At 37.3% G+C, this 25,858-nt stretch overlaps 1 protein-coding gene across 1 annotated transcript in view; it reads left to right on the top strand.

The window, feature by feature from the left end:
- Nucleotides 1–1,483: 1,483 nt before the first annotated feature.
- Nucleotides 1,484–25,858, top strand: part of PDE1A (phosphodiesterase 1A) — a 314,453-nt gene continuing 290,078 nt past the window's right edge. Inside the window, exon 1 of the mRNA XM_063428688.1 lies at nt 1,484–1,619. Within this exon, the coding sequence (XP_063284758.1) occupies nt 1,516–1,619 (104 nt within the window). The 5' untranslated portion in view covers nt 1,484–1,515. The remainder of the gene's footprint in view (nt 1,620–25,858) is intronic.

The following is a 25,858-nucleotide window of genomic DNA, read 5'->3' as shown; positions in this document are numbered from 1 at the left end:
CGGCGATGACACATATTTTGTTGGTCTGAGTGCAATGACAAATTGGTTAAACCAAAATATTATATTTTTGTTTAACCAATGCTCATTTTTTCCCTCTATTACTCACGGAATAAAATCAACAATAAGCCAGCAATTATCGGTTTCCCATCAATCATCTCTTTTTTTGACACAAGAGGCAGACTTCAGAATAATGACCCTGAAATTAACATGTTCAGAATGAATCTGAGATTTAGGAACATTTCGGCATGAAGTTCTTGAATTTGGCCAATCACCTGATCACTGCAAATTCGCCCAAATCGTGATTTGACCCAACACTAATCTCAAAGTCTACTGCATACATTGTGACCCAAAAATATGCTTTTGGGAAAATTACAAATTCTAAAACTGCCCTAAGTATATATGTATTTTATTTTATTTATATTCGGTGGAACCTATCGTTATATAGATAACCACCACCATAAATGCATGACACAGCATTTATAGAAGCCACATCTTGTAGAATTGTTAACGTCATGCCATTTCCACTTGAAATACTTTCCCTTAATCCCAGAACGTGCAGACGTCTAAAAGGAATAAAACACCTGTTACCCATTTTTGGAGATTCATTTTAACGCTGTACTGACTCATGCTGTCTCATGTACCCTAATCCATTTGCTGCTCTCTTTCTCACCACATGTGTTAAAGGACTTCGAGAACAAGGGACGTGTTTGTTGCAGCTGCTGCCTTACCCACTGGTGTATCTGACATTTACCTACTGTGTGGCGTTGCTAAAGAGATTAATATTTATGACATTTTTCAGTATTGGATGATGATGGTCATGATGCAAGCTTCTTAAAATACACCTGCCCATTGACCATAGCTGTAAATATAAATAAATAAAACATATATATATATATATATATATATATATATATATATATATATATATTATGATTCAGAGTCTGGCACTTTAAAGGTTAAACTTATCTATTTTCCTAGGCTATGCACTGATTGTGGTAGGTGGTTTTTCGTGTTATTATTTTTTTTTCTTTTTCCTTTTTCTCAAATCTCTTATTCTCCTTCTCAAATCTGTCTCTCATGGAGAGCTTAAGTATTTCTCTTTTATTCTACATGACAATGAATCCTGGTATATTACAAAGTGCTTTTGTGCTTCAATGCACACAACTGTAACAAACAGAACTGCATGAGGGGAGAGCTGATGCAGACACTTGCCTTCATCTTATCACGAGCTGGTTCTACTATGTAACAGAAGCAGAGTTCTAACTGCTGAATTTTGCTAAAGAAGGCGAATCAGTGGGCTGGCTTACTAAGTTGAATAGCAGTAGTAGCTAACGATACATTCATCTATTTCACATCTGGGTGTTTTGTTTTGTTTTTGTTTTTTTTTACAGACCAGCCGCTGTATTTTATTCTTTAATACATGCGTTGGTTTGTTGGCATAAAATGGACTAAGGAATGTTTTTTACTTTTTGGCTCATATCTTCATTGTGACTGTGTTACCTTTGGGCAGACACAATGCAAACTACAGCTTCCGAAACAGAGGACTATCATAAGTATACCTCGTCAGACTTAAACAAAAGGGAGTCTAATGACAAAATGGTCCAGCGTTTACAAGGAATGTAAGTATTTCATGGTTTTGAATTTTAAATTTGTCCGCTGTTGTCAGTAGTTTTAAAATCCTGCTTAACTTCCATATAGAAAAGGATTGCAATTTTATTAACATATTTTAATAGTTTTCGTTATGCATTTTTAGAGATCACACAATATCCAAGACTTTTGACTGTATTACTACTGTATCATTTATTGAAACATTTTGTTCAGTGTATTTTGTTTTTCATTACCTTCATTGTGGAATTATATACAGTATTATATTTTACATAATTATATATATTATATGTATTATAATGTATTATAAATAAGAAATAGTGACATATACATTCCTTATATACTCCTCTGGAATTTATTGTATGTATAATTTTGTTGTTGTGAGGATGTAAGCAAAAACACTTTTGATTAATGCTTGATTTTGTTGAAACAGCTCTGATTTCCGACACCTGTTGTACTTATTGTGGTTATAGTTGATGGATTGGGTGTCTGTGAGACAGTACAGAATTATTCTTAGGTGATTAGGTGTTCACTTTAGTTTTTTTTTAGTTTTTTTAAACAATGAATACTTTTTATTTGTTTTATTAAGGAATGTTGCATGCCTTGTTGGTGTTAAAATAAAGCATTAGCATATATGTAATATATGCATTTTGCTATATTTATCATTGAATTAAAACAGACAGATTAAAATATGCAAGAAGAATTTAACATATTTAGCAAATGGAGATCAATATATGGGTATGGGAGATATGTCACGGTAACAGGAGCATTTTGTTTTGATTATTGTAAGCTGTCATAATGTCAATCACATATCTTCATGTCAGAGTCTGAAGATTTTTTGTTTTGTTTGGTTGTATTCCATGACTTGCGATGAAATGTATTGTGATTGCCTAATATCTTGATTACACGAAAAGTTAAGAAGCAAATAAACACATTATTGGATGCATATTTACCAAATACTACCTCTGTTTAGACAGTTGGAACAGCAACACAAATAACTCTTAGTAGCTCTTTATTTTAAAGTGACACTTTTTCCTCAAAACAATTTTATCTAAGTACCAGGTTCAGGAGAAATTGTATTATACATTGTCGTAACCATTGATGATGTGATGGACCGACCATTCCGCAAGTAACCATATTATGGCGTGATACGTATATTAATGTCTGGATGAATATGTTGTATGGCTACCTAACCCTCCTATTTTCTATTCTGTACCCTGAACCATTTTGATCATAAAAACAATATATAAATTTGAAAAAAAAAAATATTTCTTCTAAAGATGCTCCCTGGGAGTCCATCTACATTCTTTTTTCCCTTCTCTGCTTAGTATGCTTGTCAGTGATTGGCTGATAGGGTCAGCTGATGCTCTCAGCCTATCAAAGGCTGCCCATTGTGAGTAACAGTAAGTATGATTTACCATGTTAAGGTATGATGCGTCACAGGACTCAAGCTTCATTGAGATAACATTGTCTTGAGGACAAAAAGTTAAGTTAGTCTTCAGGTACAATTACTGTTTGGATTCCGAAGTTATATTGTTTAAAGAGGTGGTCTAAGCACCATAACCACAACACACCTTTATAGTGGTTACGGTACTAGTAAACTGTGGGGGGTCATCCCCCAGTTGTGAGTCACAATATTACCAGGGTTCCTCAGGGCACCAGCAGCCTGGCCTTTCATTCTCCATATTACTAGTTTCACTTTCACATTAGTAATATAAATTTTATTCATATTTTGACCAGAAAAACATGGTATGTCTCTGGCCATAGAGGGCTGAATATGGACATCTAGTCAATGAAACACCTTTCTTCCTGGCTACCCCTCTTCTATAGCACTCCTTCCCTTATATTTGGGGACTTTAATATCCCAATCAACAACACCAACTGCCCTGATGCCTTTTGTCTGCTTTCTGTTACCTGCTCCTTTCCACTCCGCTTCCATCCTCCCACCCCACCACCTGTTCCCTCGATCTTATTCCCTCATATCTCATTCACACTCTGTCTCCTTCTCTTGCTCTCCCTCTCACTAAAATATTCAATTTCTCCCTCTCCTCTGGCATATTTTCTTAATCCTGCATACATGCAACTGTAACCCTGATTCTGAAAAAGCCCAACCTTGACCCTAACTCCCCATCAAACTATCGATCTATCTCACTACTACCGTTTGCCTCCAAGATCCTTGAGAGAGTTGTCTATGCAAGATTGATTGACTTCCTCAAATCCAACTCTCTGCTTGACCCTCTTCAGTCTGGATTTCGTTCTTGTTACTCTGTTGAAAAGGCTCTGACCAAAGTATCCAATGATGTATCCATTGCAAAATCTTATGGTCACTATTCTATCCTAATTCTCCTCTCTTTGCCCTTTTTGCTACTTTTGATGCTGTTGTTCATCAACAGCTTCTTCTCATCCTCCATAATCCCGATCTACGGGATACTGCTCTCTCCTGGTGCTCTTTCTATCTCTCCCAGCGCTCTTTCAGTGCTTTTTTTTTTTTTTTGTCTGTGCCTCTTCTCCCCAACCTGTCTCTATTGCTGTTCCCCAAGTTTCTGTCCTTGGTTCCTTTACTGTTCTCGATCTATAGTGCCTCCCTCGGTAAACTCATCTGCTCCTTTGGCTTCCAATATAATTTTTATGTGGATGACACGCAAATCTGTCAATCCTCTACCAACCTCTCGTCGTCCCTCTTGACTCTTGTCTCTGACCATCTCTCTGCTATTTCTAACTGGATGGCTGCTCACTTCCTTAAACTTAAACTGTCCAAAATATAACGTCTGGTCTTTCCTCCTTCAAGTTTTGCTACTCCCATGTCTGTTTCCCTTCAAGTCAATGGCTCTACCTTCAGCTCTACCTCACATGCTCACTACCTAGGTGTTCTCTTCGACTCCGACCTCTTCACGCATGTGCGCTCATTGAACAGGGCCATAAACCCCTCAGTTCCTGTGCGTCTAACTCGGTAGGTTATAAATAAATGTCTGTTAGTCTTTGCATTGTACGGTACTGTGACATTTGTTGGTGCTTTATAAATAATAATAATAAGGAGCTACGTCTGTATTTTGTTGACTTCTAGCATAAATTAAATTTAATATACATATATTGTGATCTATGATTTCATCCGTTCTAGTGAGCATCTTAGGGATACACTAGTACCTAAGCTAGTTCTAGTGTTTGAAGGCTTGATATTAATGAAAACAAAACCAAACTAGCATTGTAGCATTGTTATAGAGCATCTTTTAATTGCTATTTTCAGAAATGTATTAAAGGGATTCCATAGTGGTCACTTCCTCCCTTGCGCCCCTTCACTGGCATGGAAAGTGTTAAATACCCTTTGTGTACTATTCCAATTCCAGCGCCAATCTCCCTTGGCACTGGGTCAGTGCAATGTCATCTGATGGGGAGCGCCACAAGTGCATTAGGCTCTCTCTATAGGAAATCATTGTTCAATGCTTTCCTTTGGGGATTTAACTGATACTGGATGTCCTCATGCAGAGCGGGGGCGGTTGTCAAACGTCAGTTAGGCGACCAAAATTTGGTGAGCCACCAGTAAGTGCCTTTAGTGGCTGTCTGATTAACAGCCACTAGAGGCAGTCTTAGTCCTGCAATGTAAAACTGCAATGATTCACATAGCAGGACTGGGGGGGGTGGAGGGGGGAGCAGGGACTCCATGTGAGAAAAGTGCTATATTAATAATTGATAATGATTATTACATAATTCTATATAACTTAAAACAGATTGGTGATATTTCATTTTTTTCCTGGGGTTTATGCATATAGCAAAATCTATACACTGTACAAGTCTATCACTTTATATCCAATTATTACATACTGGAGATAACTTAAAATGTATATTCATGTTTAGCTTGAGAGGTTAGTTTAGTGAAACGCTGACCTTTTAATCCATGAAGGAGCACAACTTTAGAAAATCCATGACTTATCAAAAGTGTTTGGACATTAATGGGAATACTTCTCTATATATCACCACCCCCACGTGTCTATCTCAACATCTTCCCCCTAGCTCATCTTATACATATCTTAATGCTTCTCACGTTCCCCCAGTGTCTTATAAACATATATTCTAAAGCACAATGGTACTGAGATGTCAACAAATTTAAAAAATCAGCAACCATTCAAATACTTACAAAAAATAATATTATACCAAGAGAAAAAAAAAAGAGAAAGTGAGAGAGAAGGGATTATTAACCTTGAAACAAAATATTGAATAGTTTTTCAAAAACTCTCACAGTTTGGGTATTTAAGACTAAATTTGGTCATTCAGATTTTAATTAGAACAATTTTGAGTTTATTAAATAACTTTGTCAGTGCTATAATTGATCTGTCTCCTAACTATATTGTAGAGGTCATAGCTGATTGGAAACCAGTGGAGCCTTCAAGGACATTTAATTGGTGACTCTTCCCTGTTTAAACGTTTTCACCACTTTTTTAGAACATTGTCCATTCCAATCTCACCCAATATCTCTAACCAAGCCACTGTAGAAATCTACATTGTGTCTATTTACTCAAATGCTTTGCTTTGTTAAGCACACTTTGTCTTCTTACATCTCAAAATATCTTCATACTTAATAAAACAATACGGCTAAATAATACCGTGTAACCATGGCAATGAGTTTTATGGAAATATAACTTTACAGAACAGACACAAGTGAACTTTTTTTCTGTTAGAGTCGTACTTTAGTTACTAAGGAATTCATTGTCATGGTTACACACATATAGTGTATGTTGATTCATAAGACTTTTCCTTACTAGGTGACTAGGTTTTGGTAAGTAACATGTTTATTGCATAATATTGTGTTAGGACTCAGTTTAGTAGATGATGCAGAAAAGAGCTAATTAGCACAAAATCAAGTTCACAGTACAAATGTGGTTAAACGTAGAATAGCCAGGAACGCCAAAGGTCAGGTCAGGCAATACAGGATCGTAAACGAGAAACAGGCAAGGGTCACAAGGAGACCTTATTAGTGAACAACCATCTTGTTCTAAAATGTGAAATTCCCTGATTGATTCACAAAAAAAATTCCAGTTTAGTGATTAACCTTGGCAGTGTACCCAATTACACTTGAGCCACTTCTGCATCTGGTTACCTGAGCATCTTGGGAGTTGTCATTCACAGCAGCTAGTAAGCCTGCACTTGCCAATCTTTGCTTGGCATCTTCATAAATATATATCCTGGTAACGGTTCAGCAGCTCTGTCATGAATGCTTTTTACAAATCATTTTCAATAGTTTAAAGAAGGTTCCGCAAACCAACCTACACAGAACATTGCTCAGTAATTAATCACAAACAGGTGCAGATTTGCTTGATAAATGGCTTCCATTCTGTGTAAGAGCTGGGATTCCTCCTTTGATAATCAGAGACTGTGTGTCCCATGGTAATTAGTGTCAAAGTGTATAATTAATCAGAGATGTTTTAGGCTTTCAAAAACAAGCATCTAATCTTAGTCATACTTCTTTATAAAAGTGTATCGGGAGCTAACCTTTACATCATCTGGTTCATTATAGCATGCTGGAGTGGCATGTATCACACAAAATACAATGAAATCATCTTCAAACTTGCTTTAAAGCCTTTCAATTTTATTTAAATGCCAATGTGCCCTGTTTCTGGTCAGGTCCTTCTCTATCTAAATTGTATGCAAGGACCTAATTATACGGGGCACCCTCCACTCTCGGTTCTCTGCAGTACAATGTTTATATAGGGCCATTAATGGAGCACCCGTGACAAGGAGCTTTCATCAAATACTCATTTATAACAGATATAAAAGAAATCCTTTTGTATCCCAATGGATCCTCTGGGACTAAATGGTGCAATATACACGATGCAACAAACTCAACTTTGAATGAGTTCTAAGCCTTGAAAATGTCATAGGGTTTAATCTCTTCATAACCAATGAACAGTGTACATTGTGATGAGTCTTAAGTTCATAACCAACGACGCTGTACGTCAGTAGTAAAAAGTGTATTTAAAAACACCGTTTTGCTTGGAACAGCAAGATAGGACTATTTCTAGCTGTCTCTGTAATAGGAATAGTGATAATTGGTTGCAAACTTTGAAACCATACCAGTCCTGCTACATTATCTGTAACTTCTACTACACAACCAGGGTCCACCACTATGATTCCATGAAGGTGTGGATAGATACAGGCTCCTCTACCCACTCCATCTTCCAGGATGGCATCAACCCCTCTGCCCGCTCCACCTACTGGGTAGGTATCCACCCCTCTGGCCACTCGTACTTCCAAATATTGATTTCTCTGAATCCAAACAATAGAATTTGTTACAAAAAACATAGATATTGGAATGCAGGGAAGCAGCACCTTCATAAGTGTCCTTAACTCAAATAAGATGAAATGATACGTAAAACAAGAGGACAAATAAAACGGAATATGGTGCAGTATTTTTAATGCTGATGATGATAAATAAAAAAAGGAAATGCACTTACAATCTTCTGAAGCTTGAAATCAGCTCCAGATATATGGACGGTACAATCCCCGTCTGTGGATATGCTGATCTTGGTCCCAGTCTTAATGTTATGTGGAAAGGTATCTTTGGACCGGTCAGCAGCATGTGGTGGTCAACTTCATAGAAGTGGCCTCTTTCAATATGTCGTTTTAAAGAGTTCACCAGCGTATAAAATCAAAACAAAAACAAAAGACAGTGCTCTCTGTATAGCTAAAATAAATAAATAAATAATAAAAGGAGGTATACTCACAAACTGAAAGCACAGTAAAGTCATGCTCAATCCTATATAGTTTAGGTAGCATCTTCCCCGCCTAGGAAACTGAAGTATGAATCCTCCAGGTAAAAATCTTCAGAGATAAAAACAGAAAGGTCCAAATTCGATAAAAACTAGTTTTATTTATAGCCAAAATAGTAAAACCAAAAATATAGTATAAAACACCAATAAAACACTAACGCGTTTCACCTTCACATAGTATTTTTCAAAGTGTTTAACAGTGTTGAGACCTGAGTATGACAGTATGTCAGGCTATTGAGATTCTCTGAACTTTTTTCTCGTCCTCAAAGTACTTGAATTCTTTAGTAAAAACAAAGATAACGTTACCTGCGCTCTGGCCCAAATCTCTATTCATATTCTTTAGTTTTGATAGAAATGTAGTTTCGGGGAAAAAAAAAATGCAGTGTTTTACTGTGCAGGGTTAAAACTAAAGGACTTCTGCACCCAGACATCTTCATTGAGATTAAGTGGTCTCGGTGACTATAGTATTCCTTTAATTTATTAAAGTTGCAAATGCAATTGAAATGTGTACTGCTTGCAAAAAGAAAAAAAGGGACACACTCTTCACACAAAACATTTTAGCAAATCAAAGTGCTTTAGGGGCCTGAAGAGTGGTGGTTTTAGTGTGTGGATGCCCCGACTCTGTTCCTTCATTCAGCGGTAAACTGTTTATAATGTTTTATTGAGTCCCCAGCAACCTGTCCCTTCTGTGCTCCTTGGGTTAATGAGGAAGTATTAGCCTGAGCATCAATGGCTGGATTTGATTGGATGAGAGCTTCAGTCCATCACAGCGCTTATTACTGGCAATGTATGGAATGGCTTGAAGGAAGTGTGTAATCATTGTCTTACCCATAGACATATGTCTATGGTCTTACTCGCAGTAGAGTTTTAGGCTATAGCCAGGGACCCTTATTTAGTGATTAACTGCGTGACAATGGTTTAATGCAGAATAAATGGACAGTGCCAGGTGACTCCAGGCACTATAACCAATTCAATGAGATACCTTTTTATTGTGCCTACAGGATTTATTTTCATGGTTTTTGTTATTGTTTGTCGGTCTAGTAAGCATTTACTTGTATTTGCTTTTATAATGCACTTGTTAGGTATGTGTAATTATATCATTCAGCAAGTAGATGTCTCTGTGTACTTTCTTCTTAAAATATTAAGCTCTAGAATTCATGGTGAGCTGCAATATAAACTCTTTGAAAAAAACATTTATGCAAGATCATGTGAGATCATATGAGGACAACTACAAAATGTGTTATAGTGATTATATATTATGCAATCAACTGAATTCATCAACAGGATATAAATTTGATTAAGTTGTACTTTCCTTCTGAGATGAGTGGAGACAATCTGACAATTTGCTAGTGAATTGAGGTAAGCACTCACTCAATATAAGGTTCTTTAGCCTTAGATGAGTAGTTCATGACTTGTCTTAGGAGTCATTTTAAGTGCATAGTTGCCTTTCAACCAATTGATTATTTGAAACATCAGATGATGAATGTTATAAGCAACATGCTAGAATTAAAAATTAGCACATTAATGAAAGCAGAGAAATTAAAACCAAAAGAGTGATGTAGCGGACCACGGGTAACCAGACCAGTTACCTCCGCTATTACCTTCCTTAAGCCCCTCAGGAAACTTTAGAACTGGCAGACAGCCATTCTCCCCCCCCTCCCCCCCAGTAACTGGATGACACACAGCTCTGGAGGTTTATTGGTATAGGCTTAATTTATACACAGACCTCTTGCAGGGGCTCTCCATTCTCTTCAGTACAAATCCCTCAGTCCCAGGCTGGAGGGGGATGGTTTACAGAGAGCCTTCTCCCGCCCTGGGAAATACCAACAGTACAACAGTAAAGTACATCATATACATTGGGGAACACTTGGGGGCCCCATGCACCCTGGGAAGGAAGTGGAGCACACACATAAAACATATATCCCTGGATCCTAGCTAGGATCCCGGGAAATAACTGGGCTATCGGATGTTCAGAGCCCGAGAAATCCACAGTCTGGGCTTGAGGCTCTGTACATCTCCGAAATTAGTTTCACGGTGTTGCTTGGTTTAGTCCGGTAAATTCAAACTTTGCGCCTAAACCAAGCACAGCCAATCTGGAGAAAGGGTGCGAACCAATTTGCGCCAATCAGCATTCTGGGAGGCGTTCCGCTGGCCAATCAGGGAAAAGGGCATAAAACCAAATCGCGCCAATCTGCGCTTGGGGCGGGGAGTTGTTTTGCTTGCCAATCAGGGGCAAGGGTGCAAAACCAGTTTGAATGGCAGCCTTTCTCCTATTGGCTGGCACGGACTTCCAGGGGGCCAGTGGGACTCTGCGGCTGTGAGGCCGACTCACAATTCGAACGATTCTCTGCTGGGCTTGCGTCTCTCTTTCTGGTGGATATCTCCACGTAGGTAGCACCAGAGAGCGCGCTCTTTGGGCAGTCACTAGCCCGGATAGTGATTATGCTCTTTTAGGAGGAGTTAGGGTGATCAGAACCGCCAGTACCCCACAAGTGTCCTCACCAATCTCAGGGATCCCCGACAGTGCGAAACCCATGCAAGGGAATCATCTCCTTTCGGGATACGAATTCCCCCCCAGTTGACGTTCATCTATACGAAACAGCGGCCACCCAGTGGAGCATTCATTCATTACTTCCCTTGAGGTTTCGCACTTCGGTTATGAGTGCGAGCGATCTAATTGATTGGTGTGAACATTCTAATGGGGTACCGGGGTGGTCCTTGTTCGTATGAGCGCTCCCAAATGGTAAACAGGGCATATTACACGAAGTACACGGGAAACAAAAATGGGACAACAGGCAAATAGACAGCAGGCAGGTGGGAATATGGCACTCAGTGACGGCGTTCCATCACAAGTGATTTTAAAGAAAAGTAATAGAGTGTAAAAGAGTTATTCACCAAAGTGAGAATTCCAAGTGAATTTCAGATTTTAGGCCAAAGTAGACAAACTTGCAGCATTGCTTAAATATTTTTATTTTTATTTGGCTATTTTGGCTTTAAATTCACTTTTAATTCTCGGTTTAGTAAATGACCTTACAATTGTCTAGTGTGCCATTATTTGGGAGATTACAAAGCTACAGTTTCAGCTTTAATGTAAGAAAAGAACAAAAAATATCAGCAAGTCAGAAAGTGGACCCTCACTAAGAGATACAACATAGAAACATAGAAACATAGAATGTGACAGCAGATAAGAACCATTCGGCCCATCTAGTCTGCCCAGTTTTCTAAATACTTTCATTAGTCCCTGGCATTATCTTATAGTTAGGATAGCCTTATGCCTATCCCACACATGCTTAAACTCCTTTACTGTGTTAACCTCTACCACTTCAGCTGGAAGGCTATTCCATGCATCCACTACCCTCTCAGTAAAGTAATACTTCCTGATATTGTTTTTAAACCTTTGTCCCTCTAATTTTAGACTATGTCCTCTTGTTGTGGTAGTTTTTCTTCTTTTAAATATAGTCTCCTCCTTTACTGTGTTGATTCCCTTTATGTATTTAAATGTTTCTATCATATCCCCCCTGTCTCGTCTTTCCACCAAGCTATACATGTTAAGATCCTTTAACCTTTCCTGGTAAGTTTTATCCTGCAATCCATGAACCAGTTTAGTAGCCCTTCTTTGAACTCTCTCTAAGGTATCAATATCCTTCTGAAGATATGGTCTCCAGTACTGTGTACAGTACTCCACGTGAGGTCTCACCAGTGTTCTGTACAATGGCATGAGCACTTCCCTCTTTCTACTGCTAATACCTCTCCCTATACAACCAAGCATTCTGCTAGCATTTCCTGCTGCTCTATTACATTGTCTGCCTAGAAACAAAATAATGATTGTTTTAGTGAAACAAGCCATTATGTTCTCAATACAGTAAATAAAGAAGCCTAATGTCATGGCGCACCTGGAGCAAGGTGCACGCAATGACCACTCACCCGACCACCGGTTTCCTCTACAACCGACGCTCCACATGGGAAGACATGCAGCATCCAGCATGACATTCTTCAAACCACCCTACTAGGTCCTCTCCTGTCCGTCGGACCACTTGGGAGCTCAGCCCATGTCTCAGCAGTAATAATAGATGAGTGGGAGGAGCAGCAAGAAGGCTGAGAATCCAAGTGATATGCCTGATTTCCTCCTAAAGTTTTAAGGAAATGTTTTAAGGGAAGAATACAACTTTCAAGAAACTATAAGCTTTAACTGGCAATATGCCTAATGTGCACTACATATATTATCTAATATGTACAATTCTTGAAAATGCTGCTAAATTTTTTTAATGGACAATCTATGCACCAAAACAACTTTTTCTCAATAAAGCAGTTTTGGTGCATTGATCATGCTCCAGCAATCTTACTACTCAATTCGCTGCCAATTAGGAGTTAAATCACTTTTGATTCTGTTTATGAAGCACTATCCATACCTCCCCTGGTGGTGACTTACACAGCCTGCATGAAAAGTTGGTTTCATTTTAAATTGCATCTTACAGCACAGAGTGTTTAGTTTAGAAGTTATCTCATTCTCTGTGAATTGAACTTACACACAAGGCTGTTGCAGGCTCTCACAGGTAAATAACAGAGAAGTAGATAAGAAATTCTAAAGTAAACTCACTGTGCAATAGGTTTTCAAATTAAGACCCCATTTTCCAGAAGACCGTAGGAAGGCTGTGTAAGTTACAGCCAGAGGAGGAATTAATAAGGCAGAATAAACAGAGTGATTCACCTCCTAATTGCAGAGAATTGAACACTGAGACTGCAGAGGCATGATCTATATATCTAAACCACTTTACTTGGCTAAAATTGTTTAGGTGCATAGAGTGTCCTTTTAATTACTCAAAACAAACATTTAAATACAATTGGCTAATGAAAAACACACAAGACACAGTCTATTCTTGCACAGTAATGATAATACAAATAAAAGAAAACTTTGTTATGAGGGTATTATTAGGCATTTATGTACAAGGATTTACATCAATTGACATTTTTTAATTTGTTGTAAAGTAGGCAAACACAAGGAAAATAGAATAATGTCTACATGATTTGCACAGAAAAAAGTATTCTGAGTGATTCTCATCAAGGACATCCCCGTGACAACAGCAATGTTGCAGTGATATTCCATTACCAAAAGCCAATATAATTTAAACCTAGTGACACATCTACAATAGAATATTTTGTTTACTGCCGTCTAATTTCAATTTATTTTGTTTAGTGCAGTCCCAGTTGTGTGCCTTTTCCCATATATTCCTAAATTTATCTATGGCACTCTATCTCTGTCTAAACAGAAAAAAAAACCAATCTTGCACTATTGCATGAAATACAAGCACACACAGCATACAAAATTATATGATAACAGTACAAACTGTGAAACATTTTATGGACTAATTATATTTGCTAAATACATACATGAACTTTTGTTTTGTGTTTAAATCATATACTGTCACATTCCAACTGTTGTAGGCATAAAATGTTAACTAAAATGTTAATAAATATAGTGAAATGGAAATCAGCTTTTTAAAAATAAAAAAGGAATCTGTAATTCATATAAAAATATCAAAGCCTCACAATATACTAGGCTCTGTTATATCTGTGTTGTTGAGATTTTCTTTGATTAGTAAATATGTGAGGGTGAGAAGCCTTTTTGTGCATCGATATGGGTTTGATAGTTGGGGGCTGTTGAAGTCCCTAAGTATGAAACATAAGAGACTTAATTTCAAAAAGGGTTCATGGACCCAGACTCTGCCCAAAGCTCAAATAAATACCAAGTAAATCAAGATTGTCCAGCACAAACCTTAGTTTTGGATAATTTATTTCAAGATGCCAAACGAAATGGTGACGTTTTGGTCCCGCAAGGCCTTTATCAAACCCAAAGTCTCAAAGTGTGACATTACCCCCATAACGTCCATTAGTAGGACCTGAGCTGTCCTTCAAGGAGATCCATGCATGCATATGAGATGCAGTCCCTGTGTCCCATGACTACATTGCCACCAGTTATGACTTGTTTGGGTGAGTGTCCTGAACATTGTCTCATCACATCCTGGTGCTACAGGCAAACACTATCTACTGCAATCTTTCTGAAAATATCCACTGTGTCATTAAAGGCCTCAGGCATTAGAACTGTCGGTCACCAGATATCAAATACTTGGGACCGCCACAGGTTAAATATTGCAGGACTGGCTCATGTTGCAGGCATCCAGTAATTGCCCTATCCAGCGTGAAGCAGCATGAGAGATGTGTCTCCAAATGCTTCTCTATGGAGATTGTGTTTTAGCTGATTTGTTAAGGTGCTATTGCTCAGGTCTCACCAAAATATGCAAGACCCAGGGGGCCCTAAGAACCTTTTAAACATTTACTTATACATACATAAAACAAGTGGAGCTTTTAGATTTCAGCAGGCGTTCTGTAAAAGTAAAATACATACAGAAAATAGTGCAATATGTCTATAACACAGTATATAGAAAAGGGTTAAAATATTTGTCAAACTCACAAGCCTGGAGTCATACCCTCATATGACTCTGGTGGTATAAGCCTCTGGACCATTTGGGGGTTGTCCAGACCCTTCTTTGGCAGCGTGCTGGATGTTGAGTAATTCCTTTGGTGTCTTTCTGACTGGTTTCCAAAATAGGAGTAAGTACCCAGTGTGTCAGGATTTAAAAAACGATTTATTCCAAAGAAATATAAAAACAAGATATATATATAATAAAAAATACTTATCCCAGGTAATACTGGGTAGACTCAATAGTCTCAAGTTCAAGTAGATAGTCCAAAACGCGTTTCGCCTTCTCATAAGGCTTCCTCAGTTGGCTGTTCTGTGTTCCGTCTGTTCCAGTGGCTTTTTAAATGCCTTGTTTGCCGGTTTCACTAATTTTGTCGTTTACTTCCGGTTTCGGCACTTCCGGTTTCGGCACTTCCGGTTTCGGCACTTCCGGTTTCGGCACTTCCGGTTTGCGTCCTTTTGGAACGCAACGTGCGTTCCAACATCAGTTTCGTCGTTGGACTTCCGTGTGTGGGCAATTCAACAAGCTTTATTGACATAAGGAAGTGTCCATGTGCGAGAAATACTTCATATAGGAATAATTTAAGTAGAGAAGTTCGTATATTCAGAAAATTGGTACAGTATGGACTCATACATATAATATAATATTCATACTAATAAAAAATTAATTTAAAAGGTGGTTCTTTGCATTTTTGATAAGTGGACAAGCTGGGTCTACTAAAAAAAAAGGGATACACATATAAAGGAGGTAAAAGCATAATAAATACTAAAATGCATATTAATTCATAAAGTGACATAGTTCAAAATCTTTGTTTAGCCCATATGGTATCATGGTATTAAAATTGAAGATAAATTTCATTTCCTCCTTCCCTATCTTTCTAATATAGTCTCCTCCTCTCCAATCTTTTGATACTTGCTTTATTGCACTAAAGAACATTCCTTCAGGGTTTTTTTGGTGTATGATTCTGAAGTGATTGGAGACGCTATGTGACTCCAATCCATTTTTAATATTTCTTGTGTGTTCAGCCACCCTAATCTTAAGGCTTCGAATTGTACGGCCTATGTAGAGGAGGTTGCAGGGACATTTTAAAACGTAAATCACCCCCTTAGAGTGGCACGTGAGGTGATCTTTTATGGTAAATTTCCTATTAATAAAGGGTTCTAGGTCTGTTATGTGTCTTTTTTTATTTTTAGTGTTCTTGCACGCTAGGCATTGCCCGCATCCATAGAATCCTTTATTCATTGTGAAAAAGTTTTTCTTTATTTTTGTTTCTCTATTGCAACTTTGTACTAAGGTATTTTTTAGATTCTTGGCTCCCCTGAAAATTATTTTTGGTTTATCGGGCAGGATATTCTTGAGGACTGGATCGTCTCGTAAGATATGCCAGTGCTTATTTATAATTTTATTAATTTTCTTGTTGTTACCATTAAAATTGCATATAAAAGGAATGTTATTACTACTCCATTTAGGGTCTTTCTTTTTGTTTTTGTATACCAGAAGTTCCTTCCTCGGTATTTTTAGGACATTTTCTAGGGCTGCCTGTAGTGAAGAATCCTCATAGCCTTTTTGTAAAAATTGAATTTTGATCTTATTGGCTTGTCTTAAATAATCTTGGTCACTCGAACAGTTCCTTCTAATTCTTAGGAACTGTCCTCTGGGTGCATTGGTTAACCAAGGAGTGTGGTGACAACTTTCCTTGCGAATGTAGCCGTTCGCATCTACTTCTTTAAAGTGATTTTTGGTTGCAATCTTCATGTCTGTTATATGAATATCTAGATCTAAAAAATTGATGTGTTGAGTGTTGATCTGTGCCGTCAGAACCGTCAGGAAGGAAGGAAGGAAGGGAATTTTTTAGTCACATGTGATGTGACTTCGTTATACAGCATAATACCTCACGAAAAGGGATTGGAAGCCGTGCAATATTTTTTAGAAAAACACAATTTTAAAAGAGAACAAGTTTTATTCATTTTAGAAGGCATACACCTTATTTTAACCAACAATTTTTTTTGGTTCAATGAAGTTTTTTACCTACAGGTTAGGGGGACGGCGATGGGCACCAAGTTCGCCCCCAGCTATGCGAACCTGTTCATGGCGTATTGGGAAGAACAGCACGTATATCAAGGACACCCATGGGGATCGAACTTGGTGAACTATCGCCGTTATATAGACGACATATTTTTTATCTGGACAGGAAATGCTATGGACCTCAACTCCTTCATTTCCTATTTAAACACTAACGAATGGAACTTAGTTCTGACGGCACAGATCAACACTCAACACATCAATTTTTTAGATCTAGATATTCATATAACAGACATGAAGATTGCAACCAAAAATCACTTTAAAGAAGTAGATGCGAACGGCTACATTCGCAAGGAAAGTTGTCACCACACTCCTTGGTTAACCAATGCACCCAGAGGACAGTTCCTAAGAATTAGAAGGAACTGTTCGAGTGACCAAGATTATTTAAGACAAGCCAATAAGATCAAAATTCAATTTTTACAAAAAGGCTATGAGGATTCTTCACTACAGGCAGCCCTAGAAAATGTCCTAAAAATACCGAGGAAGGAACTTCTGGTATACAAAAACAAAAAGAAAGACCCTAAATGGAGTAGTAATAACATTCCTTTTATATGCAATTTTAATGGTAACAACAAGAAAATTAATAAAATTATAAATAAGCACTGGCATATCTTACGAGACGATCCAGTCCTCAAGAATATCCTGCCCGATAAACCAAAAATAATTTTCAGGGGAGCCAAGAATCTAAAAAATACCTTAGTACAAAGTTGCAATAGAGAAACAAAAATAAAGAAAAACTTTTTCACAATGAATAAAGGATTCTATGGATGCGGGCAATGCCTAGCGTGCAAGAACACTAAAAATAAAAAAAGACACATAACAGACCTAGAACCCTTTATTAATAGGAAATTTACCATAAAAGATCACCTCACGTGCCACTCTAAGGGGGTGATTTACGTTTTAAAATGTCCCTGCAACCTCCTCTACATAGGCCGTACAATTCGAAGCCTTAAGATTAGGGTGGCTGAACACACAAGAAATATTAAAAATGGATTGGAGTCACATAGCGTCTCCAATCACTTCAGAATCATACACCAAAAAAACCCTGAAGGAATGTTCTTTAGTGCAATAAAGCAAGTATCAAAAGATTGGAGAGGAGGAGACTATATTAGAAAGATAGGGAAGGAGGAAATGAAATTTATCTTCAATTTTAATACCATGATACCATATGGGCTAAACAAAGATTTTGAACTATGTCACTTTATGAATTAATATGCATTTTAGTATTTATTATGCTTTTACCTCCTTTATATGTGTATCCCTTTTTTTTTAGTAGACCCAGCTTGTCCACTTATCAAAAATGCAAAGAACCACCTTTTAAATTAATTTTTTATTAGTATGAATATTATATTATATGTATGAGTCCATACTGTACCAATTTTCTGAATATACGAACTTCTCTACTTAAATTATTCCTATATGAAGTATTTCTCGCACATGGACACTTCCTTATGTCAATAAAGCTTGTTGAATTGCCCACACACGGAAGTCCAACGACGAAACTGATGTTGGAACGCACGTTGCGTTCCAAAAGGACGCAAACCGGAAGTGCCGAAACCGGAAGTGCCGAAACCGGAAGTGCCGAAACCGGAAGTGCCGAAACCGGAAGTAAACGACAAAATTAGTGAAACCGGCAAACAAGGCATTTAAAAAGCCACTGGAACAGACGGAACACAGAACAGCCAACTGAGGAAGCCTTATGAGAAGGCGAAACGCGTTTTGGACTATCTACTTGAACTTGAGACTATTGAGTCTACCCAGTATTACCTGGGATAAGTATTTTTTATTATATATATATCTTGTTTTTATATTTCTTTGGAATAAATCGTTTTTTAAATCCTGACACACTGGGTACTTACTCCTATTTTGGAAACCAGTCAGAAAGACACCAAAGGAATTACTCAACATCCAGCACGCTGCCAAAGAAGGGTCTGGACAACCCCCAAATGGTCCAGAGGCTTATACCACCAGAGTCATATGAGGGTATGACTCCAGGCTTGTGAGTTTGACAAATATTTTAACCCTTTTCTATATACTGTGTTATAGACATATTGCACTATTTTCTGTATGTATTTTACTTTTACAGAACGCCTGCTGAAATCTAAAAGCTCCACTTGTTTTATGTATGTATAATTCTATGTTTTAAGTGGTGTAGGGGATACCACTTTACAGGTGTTTTTGAGCTAGTACACTATACCTACTTCCACGTTGTGCATATTTTCTGTTGTATATTTTAAACATTTACATTGGCATTCATTAATGATATAAGTGATGACAAAGTAGCCTAAATGTCAGCCGGAACTTAGATCTTATAGGAACACTCCAGACCGTGATATGGAAAAATAAATTCAAAAACAGATAAAATTGATACTCATCTTTACAGTTCTTGTAGGTGCTGCAAAACCACAGGTATTTAGACATTTATCTTATGAGTATTTGTTTGATTTTAAATATATGAGAGTAATATACATTTCGTGCTCACTAAAGCAGGGAGGACTGACCCATCTGGGACTTCAGTAAGGGTTCGAGCCAGGGCAATCAGGGGCCGCCAGCAGCTATGCGTTTATGGGCCAGTAGGGGATATTAGTATTTTTTTTGCCAAAAAGATAATCAGAGCCAACTATACAACTGGGTGCTGTATTACAAATGGCCCTCTTAGTCTAGTTCAGGCATAGGCAACCTTCGACATTCCAAATGTTTTAGACTACACCTCCCATGGAGCTTTGCCAGCATTATGGGTGTAAGAGCAGTATGGGTGATGTAGTCCACAACATCTGGAGTGCTGAAGGTTGCCTACCCCTGGTCTAGTTATTAATACCTCAAGCAGCTGCCAATAAACCCCTGGCTGCATTCATTTTTTATCATGAAAGTTCGTTTAGGCACTTGTGCTGTATATGGAGAGAGGCATGGATAAGAATTTACATCTTATAGCAGAATTACTGTTTGGTTTTCAATTCACTACAATAAACCCTTTGGTTTAGGGAATTAACCACTGAGGTTTATTTGTTAAATTCTAAAATGTAGCAAAATTAAAGCTCAATTGCAAAATATAGGCAAAAACATAGGATTTCAAAACTCTCTTCAAATCAATTCAAGCACAACTTACAATTTGATTTATAATTCGCTAGTAAATAACCTTAGGTGCTTTTCTATACGAGTATTTTGGCTACAAAAGGGGCACAGGGGCTAAACTTGCTTTGGGGCCCAGGCTGTTTTCAGTCCATCCCTGTTGTAAAGCATCAACGAACGCTCTTAGCCTATCAGCTGTTCCCATTCTGAGACTTTCATGATTGCAGTCTTGGACCATCGCTGGAAGGAAGGCGGCAGAGCGATTGGGCACTGTTTCTGCATCTTTGGGGCTAAACTGTTCCTTTAAATAATCATCTGTGCTATATGTCCATTCACTTATGAAGTAAAATAAAATATCACAAAATGATTGTTGGGTGGAGTTGGTTGTTTAGTCAATAGAGGAGTTGGTTGTTTAGTCAATAGAGGTGTTTTTTTTCAAGCAAGATTTGGGACAGTTTTGGAAGGGGTGATCGGCTCATATATATACATAAATAAATAAATGTATATTATTTATTTATTTATTTATTTATAAAATATTTTACCAGGAAAGATACATTGAGATTTCTCTCGTTTTCAAGTATGTCCTGGGTCCACAAATCATTGCATTGTTACAGTTAGTGTACAATAAAATACAAAATATACAATATATACAACATTTAACATAGAACAGGTAGGAAATATATAATCAACCATGACAGGTACATTCTGTTTTGAGGTATGTAGAGAAGGATCTCTTAAAGGATCTCTTAAAGTATATGTATAAATATATCTAGCAATACAAGCAACCAATGCACCAAAATTACTGCCTTAGGATTGGACACATAGCTCAAGCTATTTAACACAATGGATATAGAGTGCTGTGTTAGTACTCAATTTGTGAATCGTCAATGGCTATCATGCCATTCATGCCTGTATGTAATAAGCTTGACACCAACATTGGTACTTACGCTCCAGATACCAGATAGACAGTGGGGACTCATTTTGGCTTTCCAACTCTTATAAACTTTTGAAAACATTCCACAACAACGAATGTTAAAGGTTAATAATCACTGACTTGATAGAAAGAACAGTAAATGCTACAAGTTTTATTGATAATATACCACTAGACATGAGCTATTAAAAAACAAGGAGGTGGGCTAGAATTTGGCTGCCACTCAACATCATATTATCACGTACTGTCTGCTAACAAAACAATTGCCGTCATCAAAAAAGTGCTCTAATTACTACTTTGAGGTCTCATCATGTACAATATTTAACATGCTGTGATTAATTATATTTCACACAATTATTGGAAAGTTGGGAAGTGAAAATTGTTTAAGTGCCAAGAAAAGACCAGCTCTGTAAAATAATGTAACCAAGGCAACCAGGCTTTTTTTTTTCTCTTGCAAATTGCTGTTTTGTTAGACAAAATGGAATGCAGAACATGACTACCATTTAACCATCTTTGTAAAATTCCTTAGAGAATTTAATTATTTCTTTTTATTCATTTTTTTTTTGTTTTGTGTTCACAATGCAGAAATGTTCGCTCGCCTACAAAACGGATGTAAAATATCAGTGACAAGTACATATTTCTAATGCAACATTAGAAGACGCATGGGAGATAGTAAATCTGATGTGCTGCAAAGGAGTCTATTTGAAAAGATTACGTAAGCTGTGCAATTATGTAAAAGGGGGTATTAGTAAGAAGGAAAACAGAAGAGGGAAGAGAGAAGTTTACGGTTTTGCTACTGACTAAACATATACTTATACATATACAGAACTGAAATCACATTATTAAAAAGAAATTCAAATATGGATATGTATCATTTTACAACCGCACCAGAAAATGATTGCTGTAAGCTGTCACTACTTATAACAGTATCTACAGATACTGAAATGGTAGTTGGATCCGCGCTTAGTGACCAGTAGACAGCTGAATTGAACCAGAGATGGGCCGCAACCTAAGGGTATGATGTTCCCTCAAAAGACATCAACAAAAAATACAACAGTAAAAAACAGAGTATAGGTCGCGCAAAGGAGTTGAGTAAAATAATAGTCAAAACAATGCGTACTTACATAAAATGAATAGAAAGGGAATAAAGTCCTGATAAAAAGTGTAAGAATAACAATAGTCCAAGTTTGATTGAAGAGATAAATAAAATCGATGGGCCTTGTAGGATACGAGGAAGTCAGGTCAGGGCCGGATTAACATAGGGGCTAATGGAGCTGCCGCTCCAGGCCCAGGCCCATGGAATAGGCCCATTAAAAAAAAAAAAAAAAATTGTAACTTTTTTTTTTTTACACACTACTCTTAGGTTTGCCACCTGACTGGTATTTTAAGACACATTTGAAATAATATTTATTACAATATCCCAGTGAGAAATACCAATGATAATCGATACTCTAACACCTTTGTGAGTATTCCCTTAAACCTCACAGCAAACATAAATATACATACAATGCAAGGTGGAGTATCTTTATTTTTTAAAAGTAAATACAGTTCCTGGATTGGTATTTTCCTAGGAATAAAATATAAACAAAAACACAATAGTGCAATATAGCCAATTCTGAAAAGTGCAATAGTAGATGGAAAAGCACTCACAAGCGTAGAGTCACTATATAAGGTTCACATTTCCAGCTTTGTGGGATATAGAGGTACCCACTCCCTTCTTTATACTGATAGGAGATCTCAAGCAGTTAGATGTCCTCACAATGATCAGTTGGATTGCAAAGTGCTTTATTGAAAAGTGCACACAAGTTAAAAAATATAAAATAAAATGAAAAACCTTACAATTCCGAAGGCAAGTCCTTTATGTAAAAGTCCTTTAGGTGCAAAACGCGTTTTGCCTCATTCAGAGGCTTCCTCAGTTGCTGCTGTATCGTGTCCGTGGACTCCTTTTAAATAATTCTTAATTGGTGGTATTTTTTCCTCCTTCCGTTCTTGGCTGTTGTTAGGTCAAGTTTCTACTTCCGCTTTCTGCATTCCAGCCGTGGAACGCATTCGTCACGTGATGTATGTTGGAACGCATCCTTGCGTTCCATTGCGTTTACTGGCTGCTAATACGTTATTTCAAACATATATGAGGCTGCCTGGCCATGACTGTATTGCAGTAATACCAGCAATACAAATGCAGATATTTTTCTCCGGATAAATGGAGATTATTCTGCAACACTGTGTATGGCGAGAGGTGAGTATTCATGGTAAATGAATTTTCTACAGACTGATACTGAAATACATACATACATACTGAAATACATACACACAGGCAGACAGACATACATACATACACACACTAACATACATACAAACATACTGTCTCCACTGTTAAAAACTTGCAGTCCATCACCAACCGCTCAGGCACACCTGAGATTTCTTCTAAAACGCAGTCTTTATTTGAAACAAGCAAGTGAAGACAACATTTCGGCTCCTCTCTGAGCCTTTATCAAGTCTGTTTTTTTTTTGCAAGTAACATGACATGGGTGATATGACTGGAGAGCCCCTTAAAATGGCTTTAATGGCAGCACCCACATTCATGTTCAATAAACTCCAGCCTGTTATATAGCAGCAGCATTTAAACCTATGTAGTATATCTCAGTTATAGCTTTTACCGCTATCAAACGCAGCTATTAATTCTGGTTAGTTGAAGCTGCTCTGTCATCAGAATAATATAAACATATAAATTAGAGGAGAACCAATTGGGCAGGCCTAGAGAATGTCAGCTGACTGCTCTCAGCCAATCGATGGCACTCAGTGCTTCCTGAAAATGAGATTTCAGAAGCCGGATGGCGTTTAAGGGACCTAAAGATCCGTGCTGGAGGCTCACATTGGGGCTAAACCATTAGAGAACGGTTTAACCCCTTATGGTAATAATGCGCCTGGAGGCCTCATGGCACCATAACAACTTCATTTAGAGTAAGTTTTTTATGGTTCCTACACAGTCCCTTTAATACTAGCCCTACCTAATTGGTTCTCTTCTAATTTATATGTTACTTTGCACTTTTGTGTTGAGATGCCGGGTGTTCAACCCAAGAAGTCTGTTCAAAGATTCAAATATATACAAATCAATAAGAGAGGTTGAGAAGACACCGTGGAGATGCAGATCACCAGTTTATATAAAGTAAGAATATTTCATGGTTAAATAAAATTTCCTGTCGAAAACAAGAATTTTATAACTGTTCTTGTAATAAAGTGTGTATGTATATACGGTATATATATATAGTGGCCATGACAAGTCTCTCTGGAAATCATTTCAACATATTTTTGAAACTGCTTATTATCATGCTGCTTAGCGTGACTCAAACCAGTACATATGGGCTTTGTTAATAATATAAATGCATTCAGGGAACAGATTTTGTAAACCACTGGTTGCTTAATGTCACACGGAAAGACTCCTGTAATTACATATACAGCTAGGTTAAGATATAATTGCCTTTAGCCGCTACTGAAAGCCTTCACATTCTGTTGTTGTTATCCATGTTGTGATCTTAAAAACCACGGACGAAATTGCGTTAGTAGTGACTGTTCCCTTCTATTAATATTTACAATTGAAAGAAAAATTTAGAAAATCACACAGTGTAATAATTGACCGTGTCATATGTTGATGTATTTATAAAAAAAAACCTTTAAGATTGGTAATTCTCGCTCTAGTTCAAACTGTTATTTCTTATTGTAAAAATTACTAAGTGAAAGGAGCTAATTCAGAAGTGTCCGACCCCGGAGGACATTCTGGTTTGTAAATGGAAGTTTGTTGACTTTCTTATGCTTTTAAGAGTTGATACTTTAGTTTGGAAACTTAGTAGCTTATGAAATTGTGGAATATGTGTTGAGGAATTAGTAATTAATCAAAAACTTTTAGAAAACTGAGTATGAGTTAAACAGGTCAGGAAACATTTTACCTGAACCCCGGTTGATGTGTTTGGGGAGAAATGTAGGAGACAGGAAGAAAAAGGGGTTCCAAAATGGAATTCAGTGGAGCAATAATCTATCCTATCCATCGAACATGTTGCCAGGTAGTTATGAAAGTCATAGTGTGAAATAATAACGATATAATAATAATTAAGGATGAATTAATCAAAAATGAGTGCTTGTTTCAACTTGATATCTTCAATTCCTCCACTACTCAGGCTCAGTAATACTTTCTGACTTGAAAAACTGCCCTGTCGATATCAGAAGATGGGGATCGTAGGACAATGATAAAGGGGTATACATAATACAACAATATGCCTCTGCAGACATACACTCTTTCAAGTCTATTTTAAAAGCACCTAATTGTGCTTAAGCCCACCACATTTTACAGAGGCTAACTATTTTGGAGGGTCCTAACCAACATTTGTAAATTTTAACTCGGGAGATATGTTTATGCAAACAAGACTGGGGCATTCAGTTTCCTTGCAACTTGTCGGAATTTAGGATACTCATCCATTTGGTCAAATTCTAAATGTCTATGGTGCCATATGGACATATAACCAAGCAAATGACTATTGTGATGACCAAGTATGTATGTTGGTTTTGGAAAAAAAAAATATTGATGGCTAAGGGACAATAACTAAGTGTTGATTTTAGTCATTGATCAAGTGAGAAATTATCAACAGAAGGAAAATAAGTAGAAGGAGTAAAAAGCAAAATCTACATTTATACATGTTAAGTAATAATTATAAATATATAGAAATATAGTAGTTGGGTTCTTTACTGCTCCTCCTCTTTTCCCCTCTATCGGTTACTGTTTCTCCCTTGATTTGTGAACCAAATGGCGGAAAATTGCTCCGTCAGTTAACTGTAAACTATATACATAACATTTAAATTACGTATATATTTTGCAGTGCACTCATTGACTACAAACATGCATTCCTGACCCTATAGTGAAAACACACCATTTAGGTGGC

The sequence above is a fragment of the Pelobates fuscus genome, chromosome 8 (assembly GCF_036172605.1).
Source record: "Pelobates fuscus isolate aPelFus1 chromosome 8, aPelFus1.pri, whole genome shotgun sequence".
Taxonomy (NCBI): domain Eukaryota; kingdom Metazoa; phylum Chordata; class Amphibia; order Anura; family Pelobatidae; genus Pelobates; species Pelobates fuscus.
This window is presented reverse-complemented; position numbering and strand designations above follow the sequence as displayed.